The sequence below is a fragment of the Nerophis lumbriciformis genome, linkage group LG36, assembly GCF_033978685.3.
Source record: "Nerophis lumbriciformis linkage group LG36, RoL_Nlum_v2.1, whole genome shotgun sequence".
NCBI classification, from domain to species: Eukaryota; Metazoa; Chordata; class Actinopteri; order Syngnathiformes; family Syngnathidae; genus Nerophis; species Nerophis lumbriciformis.
Window position 1 is genome coordinate 8525001 of NC_084583.2, and position 16044 is coordinate 8541044.

Here is a 16044-nt window from a genome sequence, read left to right on the forward strand (position 1 = left end):
TTCTCAATACTTTTCTTTTGTCGAGCACAAAGAAAATAACATTTTAGTTAAATGTAAGTTGTGTCTTGGATCAAAGATCCTATCTACTTAAAGTTAAAGTGCCATTATGTTGCAGCTATTTTAAAATAGTTTTGTCAATTTATAATAATTGTATTATTCTCCAGTGCAATAACAGTACTGAAATGAAGGCTAAAAGGGCATTAATGGGAACCTTAAAAAAAAAAAGTAGTAACTAAATAGTTACTTTTCACAGTAACGCATTACTTTTTGGTGCAAGTAACTGAGTTAGAATCTGAGTTACTTTTGAAATAAAGTAACTAGTAACTAACTAGTTACTGGTTGTCAGTAACTAACCCAACACTGCATGGGAGAGGATCTAATTTCACCTATTTGGGTTAAAAATATTTTTTGCAAACCAGTAATTCTAGTCTGCAAATGACATGTTGTTGTTGAGTGTGTGAACTCTGAGGCTGAGGTGAGGTCATTCCCAGGCTGCACTGAACATTTATAAATAGGACTCCAAGTGTGCTGTCGCCAAAACGTCATCACCATCTGACTTCTACGGCAAAATAATATTTCTTTACCCGTCGTCGTGTTATGCGCTCCGACTGAGGCACGTTGGGGTTGCCGTTAGCAGCGTCAAACGGGCAGAAGGTGGGCGGTGTACCGTTGGGAGATTTGCTGAGGGGCGCCAAGTCGGAGTCGGTGTTGCAGCCAAAGACAAAGCTGCATAGCGAGTGGCAGTGGGCCAGGATGACCACCGCCTGCACCAGCTCTGCCAGCGACCAGCACTGCTCGCCCGACTTGAGCAGCGTCTGAGGGCACAAACAAGTTCACCACACCCACTTCTCTCGCTGGGGTGAGCTGCATTCTGACATATTTTCCCTACCTTGATGTGGGAGCAGGCGGTGAGCCAGGGCTGGTGGGCCAGGACTTTGTTGATGTGGTCCAGAAGGCGGAGGCGTGGGGGCGCCGCCTCCAAGCCCTGCAGCCACACGGGGTCCCCGCCCAGCCTCAGGAACTGGGCCGAGTGCAGGTACACCAGGTAGTTGCAGTGATGTCGCGCGGCCGCCTAAAAAGGTAAGACATGCCAACCAAGGTTACCCCCAAGTATTCACGTGTCTGAGCAAACTCAGAAATAAAACACCGTCTCATAGTCTTTGCTTGTTTTTTTAAAGAAAAAATATTTGTATTATTCCCGTCAGCGAAGAAAAATCCATAAATTAGCCGCAGCGTTTTATAAGCCGCAGGGGTCAAAGTGTAGGAAAAAAGTAGAGGTAACAATATCAATGCAAAGCTCTGCCATACCTACGCATTTTTACCTCAGAAAATGACAACATAATCAAATATAAAGTTTGAAACAAACAATATGTTTACGCTAGTCAGAGATTCCTTATATGACAAGAACTCTGCCTTTTTTTCTCTTTTTTTACAAAACGACCCTCTATAAAAATGTCAGTCAAAGATCCTCTACATCAACTTGTTTTTATTGAGGGCCACATCAGTTATGGCTGCCCTCAGAGGGCCGCTTGTAACAGGGAATAATATATGAATGAACCAATCACATTTAGTCTCCCTCAAAACATTCACATGTTGCACAATGAGATGTAAGCATAGGATAAAGTGTACATTTCCTGTAACTTTCTGTCTGTAAAATATATATACAGGTAAAAGCCAGTAAATTAGAATATTTTGAAAAACTTGATTTATTTCAGTAATTGCATTCAAAAGGTGTAACTTGTACATTATATGTATTCATTGCACACAGACTGATGCATTCAAATGTTTATTTCATTTAATTTTGATGATTTGAAGTGGCAACAAATGAAAATCCAAAATTCCGTGTCACAAAATTAGAATATTGTGTAAGGGTTAAATTTTGAAGACACCTGGTGCCACAAACTAATCAGCTGATTAACTCAAAACACCTGCAAATGGCTTTAAATGGTCTCTCAGTCCAGTTCTGAAGCCTACACAAACATGGGGAAGACTTCAGATTTGACAGCTGTCCAAAAGGCAACCATCGACACATTGCACAAGGAGGGAAAGACACAAAAGGTTATTGCTGAAGAGGCTGGCTGTTCTCAGAGCTCTGTGTCCAAACACATTAATGGAGAGGCAAAGGGAAGGAAAAACTGTGGTCAGAAAAAGTGTACAAGCGATAGGGATCACCGCGCCCTGGTCAAGATTGTGAAAAAAAAACCATTCAAAAATGTGGGGGAGATTCAGAAGGAGTGGACAGCTGCTGGAGTCAGTGCTTCAAGATCCACCACCAAGAGACGCTTGAAAGACATGGGTTTCAACTGCCGCATACCTCGTGTCAAGCCACTGTTGACCAAGAAACAGCGCGAAAAGCGTCTCACCTGGGCTAAGGAAAAAAAGAGCTGGACTGCTGCTGAGTGGTCCAAAGTCATGTTTTCTGACGAAAGCAAATTTTGCATTTCCTATGGAAATCGAGGTCCCAGAGTCTGGAGGAAGACAGGAGAGGCACAGGATCCACGTTGCCTGAAGTCTAGTGTAAAGTTTCCACCATCAGTGATGGTTTGGGGTGCCATGTCATCTGCTGGTGTCGGTCCACTCTGTTTCCTGAGATCCAGGGTCAACGCAGCCGTCTACCAGCAAGTTTTAGAGCACTTCATGCTTCCTGCTGCTGACCTGCTTTATGGAGATGGAGATTTCAAGTTCCAACAGGACTTGGCGCCTGCACACAGCGCAAAATCTACCCGTGCCTGGTTTACGGACCATGGTATTTCTGTTCTAAATTGGCCCGCCAACTCCCCTGACCTTAGCCCCATAGAAAATCTGTGGGGTATTGTGAAAAGGAAGATGCAGAATGCCAGACCCAAAAACGCAGAAGAGTTGAAGGCCACTATCAGAGCAACCTGGGCTCTCATAACACCTGAGCAGTGCCAGAAACTCTTCGACTCCATGCCACGCCGCATTAACGCAGTAATTGAGGCAAAAGGAGCTCCAACCAAGTATTGAGTATTGTACATGCTCATATTTTTCATTTTCATACTTTTCAGTTGGCCAACATTTCTAAAAATCCCTTTTTTGTATTAGCCTTAAGTAATATTCTAATTTTGTGACACACGGAATTTTGGATTTCATTTGTTGCCACTTCAAATCATCAAAATTAAATGAAATAAACATTTGAATGCATCAGTCTGTGTGCAATGAATAAATATAATGTACAAGTTACACCTTTTGAATGCAATTACCGTACTGAAATAAATCAAGTTTTTCAAAATATTCTAATTTACTGGCTTTTACCTGTATTTTTTTATATGACCTTTTCTGTATTCTAGTAACAGCATTCCATGAGTAATATCCGTAATTAACATTCTTAATAAATGACAGTCGAATAAGCACACATCTGATTGAGGATCTAACGACCTGGCATTTACAGTTTGTTTGGTGTTGATGATCTATGTACTAGTATTTTATGCCTCTTTTGGAAATTATGTGTACCCCTTTCAGAGATCACATTTAGTCTCCCTCAAAACATTCACATGTTGCACAATGAGATGTAAGCATGGGATTAAGTGGACATTTCCTGCAACTTTCTGTCTGTAAAATATTTTTTTATATGATCTTTTCTGTATTCCAGTAACAGCATGTCATGATTAATATCCGTAATTATCAAGGAGTCACTGTCTAACGACCTGGCATTTACAGTTTGTGTGGTGGTGTTGGAGTTGTCCGACTTTTTGTGCGGCCATGAACGCATCAGTCAAGTGTCGGTGCAGGTGAGAAAGAGCGAATAGTTGGTTTTAGCCTGGTTTGTACGGCACAGTTTTTTCTAGATAGGAGTTGTTTACTCATGTTGTTGGTGTGGTTGCAGTCAACAACCTGGTATAGTTCTTGATGACAGGACGGTTACCCACCATGATGGCGATGTAATGGCGGCACGGCAGCGGCAGGGGGCCGTCCATGTGCAGGATGTAGTGCTGCGCGCGCAGGAAACTCTCCAAGTACTGGGGGTGAGAGGCCATCTGCTGGGAGACGGCGTCCACGCTGCCTCGGCCCATCAGTGCCTTCACCAAGAGCAGCGACACTCGCTCCTTCTCGCTGTTCACCATGGCCTGCGGGGAGACACCAGAAGGTGACCAAGGTAATGCTTTGCTTGGAAAAAGAGTAAATGATTCAAATTCATCACAACGTCAACATAAGATAAGGTTTCATAACAACATGAAACCTCGGATGTTTTCTCCATTTTAAAATTAATGTTGTCATATTTGACTTTTTGAGTCATTGTTGCAAACCTTATGCCATCATTCATGTATTTATTTATTCAGGACAATGCACATTGATGAGCAATCTGACTGTAAATGTGTCAATAGCACAGTTACTCATTTACAGGTTTGTACTTATTAACAAATCAAAGGTGAAATAACGGAAAACATGCGTTCTATTCAGTGTTGGGACTAACGCGTTACTTTGTGACGCGTTACTGTAACGCCGTTACTTTCGGCGGTAACTAGTAATCTAACGTGTTATTTTTTATATTCAGTAACGTAAAATAACGTAGTATCGGCTAGAAACAGAAAAGCGGTGGAAAAGAAAAGGCGTGCTTTGTGTGGGGGGGGGCGGGGGGCTCCCAGACCGTAGTTGAGGGGCGCAAGGGAGACGTTCCTCCAAGCCTATGTAGTTCGGGGCTAACAACCTTCACTTTACCCGGAAGTGGGTCTTTACAGCTGAGAGCGAATGACGAGGTCGGCTGTTTGTTGCAACTTTGTGACTTTATTGGATGCAGCCATCCACCAAGCTAGAGCACCTGCATGCACTCACTGTCGCCGGTCCCTCACCTCTCTCGCCCACTCACTCACTGACGTCACTCACCTCACATGCTGTCATATCTTAAAGGGCCACACACACACACATACGCTACTCTCATAACAACTAACAAGACATCATGGCGAAGCCAGAAGTCGAGTTTCTTAACATGGAGACATTCTCAATACTTTTCTTTTGTCGAGCACAAAGAAAATAACATTGTAGTTAAATGTAAGTTGTGTCTTGGATCAAAGATCCTATCTACTTAAAGTTAAAGCTAAAGTGCCATTATGTTGCAGCTATTTAAAATAGTTTGGTCAATTTGTTCTGGCCTGAAATAAATTGGCCCTTTGAAACATATCTTTGTCTTTGTGTGTTGTATGTAGACCACATTGCTTAGCAGAGTTCAGTGATACAAATGCATGTCAAGTTGATCAACAGATTGTATTATTCTCCAGTGCAATAACAGTACTGAAATGAAGGCTAAAATGGCATTAATGGGAGCCTTAAAAAAAGGGGGGGGTGGGGGAAAATAAGTAACTAAATAGTTACTTTTCAAAGTAACGCATTACTTTTTGGTGTAAGTAACTGAGTTAGTAACTGAGTTACTTTTTAAATAAAGTAACTAGTAACTAACTAGTTACTGGTTTTCAGTAATTAACCCAACACTGGTTATATTCCAGTTTCTTCAAAATAGCCACTCTTTGCTTTGATTTATTTTTTGCACACTTCAAGAGGTAGTCACCTGAAAATGGTTTTCACTTCACAGGTGTGCTTGAAGCTCATGGAGAGAATGCCAAAAGTGTGCAAAGTAGTAATCAGAGCAAAGGGTGGCTATTTTGAAGAAACTAGAACAGTGGTTCTTGGTGAGTCGGCCTCAGGGGTTCGGTGGAGGTCAAGATACACCCGACTCATCGTGTAAATACAAACTTCTCCCTATTGGCGTATTACGGATACGACAACAGCAGAAGTCAGACTGATTTGCAGGTGTGTAATTTGTTGTGAGTTTATGCACTGTGTTGGTTTTGTTCTTTGAACAAGGTGATGTTCATGCACGGTTCATTTTGTGCACCAGTAAAAAAACATGGGAACACGTTAGTATGGGGAACATATTCACCATTAATTAGTTTCTTATTAACATGCAAATTAGTAACATTGGCTCTTAACTAGTCATTATTAAGTACTTATTAATGCCTTATTCGGCATGGCCTTATTATAACCCTAACCCTCTAACCCTAACCAAATAACTCTAAATTAAGTCTTTGTTATTTAGAATATGTTCCCCATACTAAAATGTTACCAAAAACATATAACTTTGTCTTGAATTTGAAAATAGACATTTTATTTTTCACTAAAGAAGGGTTCGGTGAATGTGCATATTAAACTAATGGGTTCGGTACCACCAACAAGGTTAAGTACCAATGAACTAGAATATAAAACATCTTTTTTTCACCTTTTTGTGTTAAGTACATAACTCCACATGTGTTCATTCATAGTTTTGATGCGACAATCTACAATATAAATAGTCATGGAAATAAAGAAAACGTATTGGATGAGAAGGTGCGTCCAAACTTTTGGCTTCTACTGTACATCTGTAGTCATAGAAACAAGTTAAAAACACAGACACAAAAATGTAATATTTTGAACATGTAACTTGTTTGAAAACAAAATAAAACGACAACAACAAAGAGTAATAAAAGAAAAATAATAAGAACCATATAATATTCTTTAACTCTGAATACAGCTAAATCATAAAAATTTGTCTAAGTTTAAGTCTAGCCAGACTAGTGCTGTGCCAATACCAATATTTTGGTACCGGTACCAAAATGTATTTAGATACATTTCTAAATAAAGGGGACCACATAAAATGTCATTATTGTCTTTATTTGAACAAAAAATCTTAGTGTACATGAAACATATGTTTATTATTGCAATTTAGTCCTTAAATAAAATAGTGAACGTACTAGACAGCTTGTCTTTTAGTAGTAAGTAAACAAACAAAGACTCCTAATTAGTCTGCTGACGTATGCAGTAACATATTGTGTCATTTATCTACCTATTTTTTTGTCTACATTATGAGGGACAAACTGTAAAAATGGATTATTAACCTACTTGTTCATTTACTGTTAATATCTGCTTATTTTCTGTTTTAACATGTTCTATCTACACTTCTGTTAAAATGTAATAATCACTTATTCTTCTCTTCTTTGATACTTTACATTAGTTTTGGATGATACCACACATTTAGGTATCGATCCGACAAGATACCTTCCTGTACTTGGTATCATTACAGTGGATGTCAGGTGTAGATCCACCCATGGCGTTTGTTTACATTGTGATGCCGGTGAGCTACGGTGTGTAGTGAAGTATTTGAACAAAAAATCTTAGTGTACATGAAACATATGTTTATTATTGTAATTTTGTTCTTAAATAAAATAGTGAACATACTAGACAACTTGTCTTTTAGTAGTAACTAATTAGTCTGCTGACGTATGCAGTAACATATTGTGTCATTTATCTACCTATTATTTTGTCTACATTATGAGGGACAAACTGTAAAAAATGGATTATTAACCTACTTGTTCATTTACTGTTAATATCTGCTTATTTTCTGTTTTAACATGTTCTATCTACACTTCTGTTAAAATGTAATAATCACTTATTATTCTCTTCTTTGATACTTTACATTAGTTTTGGATGATACCACACATTTAGGTATCGATCCGACAAGATACGCTCCTGTACTTGGTATCATTACAGTGGATGTCAGGTGTAGATCCACCCATGGCGTTTGTTTACATTGTGATGCCGGTGAGCTATTGTATCCTCCTACGGTGTGTAGTGAAGCATGTTTAGCTATTCCTCGTCCTCCAGTGATAGTGTTACGGAGGGATGTTAGCCGCGAGCTAGCTAGCTAGCCATGTCTTAAAGCACCTCTTCCTGAGGGTGTTTCAGTGTTATAACTTCACCTTTATCTTTACTTTTTACACCAAAATGCGTCCATTCTCCCTTTTCTGTCTACGCACTTGTAAGTACTCTGTGTGTGTGTGCGCTGCCAAACATGCTCCTCTGCTCAAAAAACCAGCAATGTTCGAGGTTTGGTTTGACTGGTACTTTTTAGAGGCGGTATAGTACCGAATATGATTCATTAGTATCGCGGTACTATACTAGTACCGGTATACCGTACAACCCTAAGCCAGACTGCAAACAGAGGCATGCAAAAATGTGTGTAATGTATGAACCTCATGATTTTACGCTTTGGCATTTTTAACGGGAGTATCCAACATTGTAACAACCGTCATAAAAGACTACATTCATCATGGGTCTCCTTTTAAAAAAAAACACTGTTCTTAGATGGCCAACAGCTGGACTCTGGATTTTTATGGTTGGGGGGGAAAAAATCCTTACTTCCACCATTTTATTGTTATTATTATGAAATGTCAAAAGGGATGAGAGGAGTAAGCCATCCAAGCAGGAGCACTGGGACAAAAACATCAGCCTTGATGCTGGGGTGTGATGGCGAGGGCGCGCATTCCTTGCATTATTCTTCTTCCAAACAAAAACCAAGCGCATGACGGCGATCAGCTGGCTGCTCAACACACACTAATGCATCTTTTCGTCATACCGCTTCACAACTCTTATGAAAAACCATCTTTGCACGCGTTAACCCGACTATTCGACTTGTAGTCACCGGATTACAAAGGCAGGGATGTGAAATATGGGCTGAACGGGTCATGAGGAAGGATACTTTGGGAGATGAGAGCAGTCAAACAAACATGCCTGCCGCCAACACAAACAAGCATGTGGCGAGGGAAGCTCGCAGTCTTTCTCCTTTGTACAATATGGCGGAGGGAGGGGAGGAAAAGAAGAAGAAAAAAAAAAAGCTCAGAAAAGCCAACTGGCTCACTGCGGTTAATATGTAATAAGGATGGAAACGTCACATCACAATTATTACAAACCCCGTTTCCATATAAGTTGGGATATTGTGTTAGATGTAAATATAAACGGAATACAATGATTTGCAAATCCTTTTCAACCCATATTCAATTGAATGCACTACAAAGACAAGATATTTGATATTTGCTTACATGAACTCAACGTCAAATTTGAGGAAGCACATGGCGGTAAGTAACGTTAGTAGATATTTTGGCTGTCACCGTAGGCTGATGTTAGCTTCCCTGCTATGAATCACTGTCAAATGTACATCGTGTGGGGACATTTATTAACGCACTGCAGCTTCATAGACAGACAGACAAAGAAACACACACACACATGCATAGAAACACCAATCAGAAGTGCACAGTGTGTTCCCAGATGCAGTCCACACCTATCAGTTTATGGTTTGCGTAAAGGCTAACTTGTTATTTTCCTTTGTAATCTCTGCCTACTGAGCCTATGGTGCTGTTAAGTTATTGTGGCTCAATTTGCCTTAATTTTTGTATATTAATGTATTATTATGTAATATATATTATTGTTTTAGTTGCTTAAGAGATATTCCTGGCTCTGAATTTGCTCATTGCTATTTTTATGTTTTTGTGCATTATTTGTTGACGTCATCATGAAAGGGGAACATTATCACAATTTCAGAAGGGTTAAAACCATTACAAATCAGTTCCCAGTGGCTTATTTTATTTTTCAAAGTTTTTTTCAAAATTTTACCCATCACGCAATATCCCTAAAAAAAGCTCAAAGTGCCTGATTTTAACCATCGTTATATACACCCGTCCATTTTCCTGTGACGTCACATAGTGATGCCAACACAAACAAACATGGCGCATAGAACAGCAAGCTATAGCGACATTAGCTCGGATTCAGACTCGGATTTCAGCGGCTTAAGCGATTCAACAGATTATGCATGTATTGAAACGGATGGTTGTAGTGTGGAGGCAGGTAGCGAAAACGAAATTGAAGAAGAAACTGAAGCTATTGAGCCATATCGGTTTGAACCGTATGCAAGCGAAACCGACGAAAACGACACGACAGCCAGCGACACGGGAGAAAGCGAGGACGAATTCGGCGATCGCCTTCTAACCAACGATTGGTATGTGTTTGTTTGGCATTAAAGGAAACTAACAACTACGAACTAGGTTTACAGCATATGAAATACATTTGGCAACAACATGCACTTTGAGAGTGCAGACAGCCCAGTTTTCATCAATTAATATATTCTGTAGACATACCCTCATCCGCACTCTTTTCCTGAAAGCTGATCTGTCCAGTTTTGGAGTTGATGTCAGCAGGCCAGGGAAGCTAGGGTCGATATTCTTCTCTTGATCATCTTCGGTGGCATAAGGGACGGTGTGAGCCCAGACATCCAGGGGGTTTAGCTCGCTCGTCTGCGGGAACAAACTGCCGTGCTACCGAGGTCCTTTGTCCCTGAATTGCTCACACACTCCGGCAGATTCAATGGGGGTCTGGCGGCAGATTTCTTTGACTTTATCGTTGGAAATGCATCTGCTTTGAGTGTCGCAGGATATCCACACATTCTTGCCATCTCTGTCGTAGCATAGCTTTTGTCGGTAAAGTGTGCGGAACAAACGTCCAATTTCTCGCCACTTTCACATCTTTGGGCCACTGGTGCAACTTGAATCCGTCCCTGTTCGTGTTGTTACAGCCTCCGACAACACACCGACGAGGCATGATGTCTCCAAGGTATGGAAAACAGTCGAAAAAACGGAAAATAACAGAGCTGATTTGAATCGGTGTTTGAGAAAATGGCGGATTGCTTCCCGAGCAATAATAGAAAGGCGTTTAATTCGCCAAAATTCACCCATTTAGAGTTCGGAAATCGGTTAAAGTATATGGTCTTTTTTCTGCAACATCAAGGTATATATTGACGCTTACATAGGTCTGGTGATAATGTTCCCCTTTAAACGAACAGGTACTCATCAGTTACTCAGTACTTGAGTAGTTTTTTCACAACATACTTTTTACTTTTACTCAAGTAAATATTTGGGTGACTACTCCTTACTTTTACTTGAGTAATACATCTCTAAAGTAACAGTACTCTTACTTGAGTACAATTTCTGGCTACTCTACCCACCTCTGCTCATCACACTTATCATTACACCATGTACCAAATAAAATAGCTTCGAGGTCGGTAAGCAAAACCAGAATTATTCCTTACAGTAGGCGCACCGGGTTATACGGCGCACTGTCGAGTTTTGAGGAGAAAAAAAGGATTTTAAGTGCGCCTTATAGTCCGGAAAATACAGTAATTTTAATATAAAACGCTTATCATAATACCGTTTATCGTTTTATCCCTAATATGCAGTGAATAACCTTTCTTGGGAGGTAATATTGTTGCCTTGCATAGTGTGGACTTTGCATGTTGGGGTTCCTGACCCTTCCTGGTAAAAAAAGTTGGACACACAGGTGCCTGCCACTCAAAGACATATTGACATTCACAGCAGCAACGACTGATTACTTCGCTGTTGGCTCCTTGAAAGCGACACTAACGAGCATGAGGCAGAAAGGACAAACACCAGCCAAGTGTCAGTCCTTCAAGTCTGTCAATATCAGCACCTGCTGGCCTTCTTCTCTCAGGCGTTAAAGCAAACAGACACACGTTTACATTTGTCATGAGACAAACTTCAACTTAATAGACAGCGTCACGTCCGCTCCCGCCATCTCCCCAAGCGGAAAATGTGGAATTTGACCAAAACGTCTGCGTTGCGGCAAACACGAGAAGTCAGCAAGAATCCAATGATGCACAGCGCTTCAATTTTTCCACATTACGTTGCCGCCTTATTCCACATTCATTTTTTTCCCTCAAATGTCTCCACACCAATGTTCCCTCTAATTTTTCATGTGTGTGAGCAAACGCAAAAACTCCCTGAGCATTCAGTGGAGTCCATGTGAGCAACATCAGACGTGCAGACTGTGGCTACACCAGCAGCACACCTGTCCCAAACCTGACTCAATCTCCATCCATCCATCCATTTTCTACCGCTTGTCCCTTTCGGGATCGCCGGAGCCTATCTCAGCTGCATTTGGGCGGAAGGCGGGGTACACCCTGGACAAGTCCCCACCTCATCGCTGGGCCAAGACAGGTAGACAGACAACATACCATAGTAACTAGTATATCATCTATTAGCGCAGATTCCAACCATTGAAATACTTAGTATAGTTGAGGACTTACGGTCATTAGAAAACATCACTGCACATCATAATGGCAGCTAAAATTTCAATCTTAAAGGCCTACTGAAACCCACTACTACCGACCACGCAGTCTAATAGTTTATATATATCAATGATGAAATCTTAACATTGCAACACATGTCAATACGGCCGGGTTAGTTTACTAAAGTGCAATTTTAAATTTTGCGCGAAATATCTTGCTGAAAACGTCTCGGTATAATGACATCAGCGCGTGACGTCACGGATTGTAGAGGACATTTTGGGACAGCATGGTGGCCAGCTATTAAGTCGTCTGTTTTCATCGCAAAATTCCACAGTATTCTGGACATCTGTGTTGGTGAATCTTTTGCAATTTGTTCAATGAACAATGGAGACAGCAAAGAAGAAAGCTGTAGGAGGAAAGCGGTGTATTGCGGGCGGCTTCAGCAACAACACAAACACGGCCGGTGTTTCATTGTTTACATTCCCGAAAGATGACAGTCAAGCTTTACCATTGGCCTGTGGAGAACTGGGACAACAGAGACTTTTACCAGGAGGACTTTGAGTTGGATACGCAGACGCGGTACCGTGAGTACGCATGCAGCTGCGGCTTCCAAACATTTGATCGCTTGCCCGTACGTGCGTCCCGCTATGTGCATGTCACCTACGTAACTTTGGGGAAATATATGTGCTGTATGAACTTTGGGGAGGTGAACGGTACTTTGGGCTGTGGGATTGAGTGTGTTGTGCAGGTGTTTGAGTTGTATTGGCGGGTTATATGGACGGGAGGGGGGAGGTGTTTGTTATGCGGGATTAATTTGTGGCATATTAAATATAAGCCTGGTTGTGTTGTGGCTAATAGAGTATATATATGTCTTGTGTTTATTTACTGTTTTAGTCATTCCCAGCTGAATATCAGGTCCCACCCGCCTCTCACAGCATCTTCCCTATCTGAATCGCTCCCACTGCCCTCTAGTCCTTCACTCTCACTTTCCTCATCCACAAATCTTTCATCCTTGCTCAAATTAATGGGGAAATCATCGCTTTCTTGGTCCGAATCGCTCTCGCTGCTGGTGGCCATGATTGTAAACAATGTGCAGATGTGAGGCGCTCCACAACCTGTGACTTCACGCACATATCGTCTGCTACTTCCGGTACAGGCAAGGCTTTTTTATCAGCGACCGAATGTTGCGAACTTTATCGTCGATGTTCTCTACTAAATCCTGTCAGCAAAAATATGGCAATATCGCGAAATGATCAAGTATGACACGTAGAATGGACCTGCTATCCCCGTTTAAATAAGAAAATCACATCTCAGTAGGCCTTTAAAGATCTAAAAAAATGATTTGGGAATGTCCGGCGGGCCAGATTGAAAAGCTCAACAGGCCGCATGTGGCCCCCGGGCCTTAATTTGCCCAGGTCTGATCTACATCAACTATATGATTTGTCTGAGTGGCTGGACAGGACAGATTAACACATTATAACAAAAACATTGTTTTAATAGATTAAAGAGTAGTTAATCAGGATTCATTTGGAAATAAAAAAATGTTGACACCCCTATTAATTATACATGTGTATTAGTGCTGTCAAGTGATATATATTTTCAACTCAAACTTGAATTTTAATGAAACATTATCAATCACAGGTTATTACCAACATGCATGTTGTTGTTTTTAAAAAAAAGGCCCTTTAAAAAGGCAGCCATTTCTGTGATGTGGCCCTCAATGAAAACAAGTCTGCACTAAGCATTCTAAAACTATATGTACTACATGTATGCTTTTCAAAAGCATTCTGAGCACCAACCGACAGGGGGCGCCACAAACTTTTCGGTCATATGTGCCACATGTTTTCCACCAGACTATAAATATAAATAAACATCATGGGTGTCAAACGTACGGAACCCGGCCCGCCAGATGAGTTTGCCAAGTATGAAAACAAGATGACATTTTTGGAATGACAGAACCTGCTGTTCTAAATGTGTCCACTGGATGTCGCAATAGCAATTCTGCTGTGAGAGCCACATGACTTCAGAGGGGGCGGAGCTAAGATAGAGGCAACACTTCCTTATTTGGGCACTACGTACTTATTAGTGATAGTATACAAAATGTGGATTGTTACGTTCATGCCTTGTAGTCAAAGAAGTTGTTGGTGATGTCACCTGTGATGTTTACACCCAAATTAATGCTTTTGATAATCTGTACATTCTGTGTTGTACTTATGACACATTTTCTGGGCGCACATAAATATGCTGAAATAATAAGTATCCCCTTCTAACTTCATGTGTGATTAATGAAATGATTTCAAATTCACAAGTTTTGTCGTAGATGATGCTGCATATGTGCGGGATAAACCACATCATGTTAGTACATCAGTTGAGGAAAATGAGTAAATTAACATTAATAACATCCGGGGCGGGGTTTGGTGGTAGCGGGGAGTGTATATTGTAGCCCGGAAGAATCAGGACTGCAAGGGATTCTGGGTATTTGTTCTGTTGTGTTTGTGTTGTGTTACGGCGCGGATGTTCTCCCGAAATGTGTTTGTCATTCTTGTTTGGTGTGGGTTCACAGTGTGGCGCATATTTGTAACAGTGTTAAAGTTGTTTATAGGGCCACCCTCAGTGTGACCTGTATGGCTGTTGACCAAGTTGACTAAGTATGCCTTGCAGTCACGCATACAACATGTGACTGGGCCGGTATGCTGTTTGTATGGTGAAAAAACGGAAGCGACGACAGGTTGTAGAGGACGCTAAAGGCAGTGCCATCACGGCACGCCCTTAAAATAGTTGTCGGGGTGAAAATCAGGAGAAATTCGGTAGAATGGTTGCCCCGGGAGATTTTCGGGAGGGGCAATGAAATTCTGGAGTCTCCCGGAAAAATCGGGAGGGTGTGCAAGTATGCTTGGTAGGGTTGTACGGTATACCAGTACTAGTATAGTACCGCGACACTAATGAATCATATTCGGTACTATACCGCCTCTAAAAATATACCGGTTACCCCCCGCACCCTTTTTTTTTTAACGGGCATGACGCGCATGTTCGGCAGCACACGGAGTACTTACAAGCAGACACAGTGTGTAGACAGAAAAGGGAGAATGTACACATTTTGGTGTAAAAAGTAAAGATAATGGTGAAGTTATAACACTGAAACACCCTCAGGAAGAGGTGATTTTAGACATGGCTAAAGTCTTTTTTTTTACACGTACCATTATCACTGGAGGAAGAGGAATAGCTAAACATGCTTCACTAGACGGTAGGTCTTTATTGTCATTGCACAAGTACAACAAAACTTTGTTTTCAGCACGCTGATGGGTCGCCACAAGGCCACTACACACCGTAGCTCACCGGCGTCACAATGTAAACAAACGCCATGGGTGGATCTACACCGGACATCCACTGTAATGATACCAAGTACAAGAGCGTTTTTAGCAGTAGAAAAATATTTTTTTGTTTAAAACAACTCAGGAAATACGTACCTGGACACCTGAGGACTTAAATTATGACCATTGTAATGATCCTGTAACTACTTGGTATCGGATTGATACTTAAATGTGTGGTATCATCCAAAACTAATGTAAAGTATCAAAGAAGAGAAGAATAAGTGATTATTACATTTTAACAGAAGTGTAGATAGAACATGTTGAAACAGAAAATAAGCAGATATTAACAGTAAATGAACAAGTAGATTAATAATTATTTTTTACAGTTTGTCCCTCATAATGTGTACAAAATAATAGGTGTATAAATGACACAATATGTTACTGCATACATCAGCAGACTAATTAGGAGTCTGTGTTTGTTTACTTACTACTAAAAGACAAGTTGTCTCGTATGTTCACTATTTTATTTAAGGACTAAATTACAATAATAAACATGTTTCATGTACCCTAACATTTTCAGTTAAAATAAAGGCAATAATGACATTTTTTGTAGACCCCTTTATTTAGAAAAGTATCGAAATACATTTTGGTACCGGGACAACCCTAGTTCTTGGTCTATTTTTTTAACAAAGAAAAACTAAAAAGTAAAACTCCTGCTTTTCTCATGGCCCGAATAGTTCACAGTAGCACTATACATAATCATAACACCAGTGAGGGGCATTTTGTACTCCCTCGTCCCAGGAATAATGCTTTGCGGAAATCTTTTATTTATAG

At 40.8% G+C, this 16044-nt stretch overlaps 1 protein-coding gene across 1 annotated transcript in view; it reads right to left on the reverse strand.

Moving 5' to 3' along the window:
* Positions 1-16044, reverse strand: part of sesn4 (sestrin 4) — a 47183-nt gene that overhangs the window by 12399 nt on the left and 18740 nt on the right. The window contains exons 2-4 of the mRNA XM_061930209.1: positions 3888-4085; positions 890-1072; positions 585-815 (exon numbers count right to left, since the gene is read on the reverse strand). Coding sequence (XP_061786193.1) covers positions 585-815; positions 890-1072; positions 3888-4085 — 612 coding nt within the window. The remainder of the gene's footprint in view (positions 1-584; positions 816-889; positions 1073-3887; positions 4086-16044) is intronic.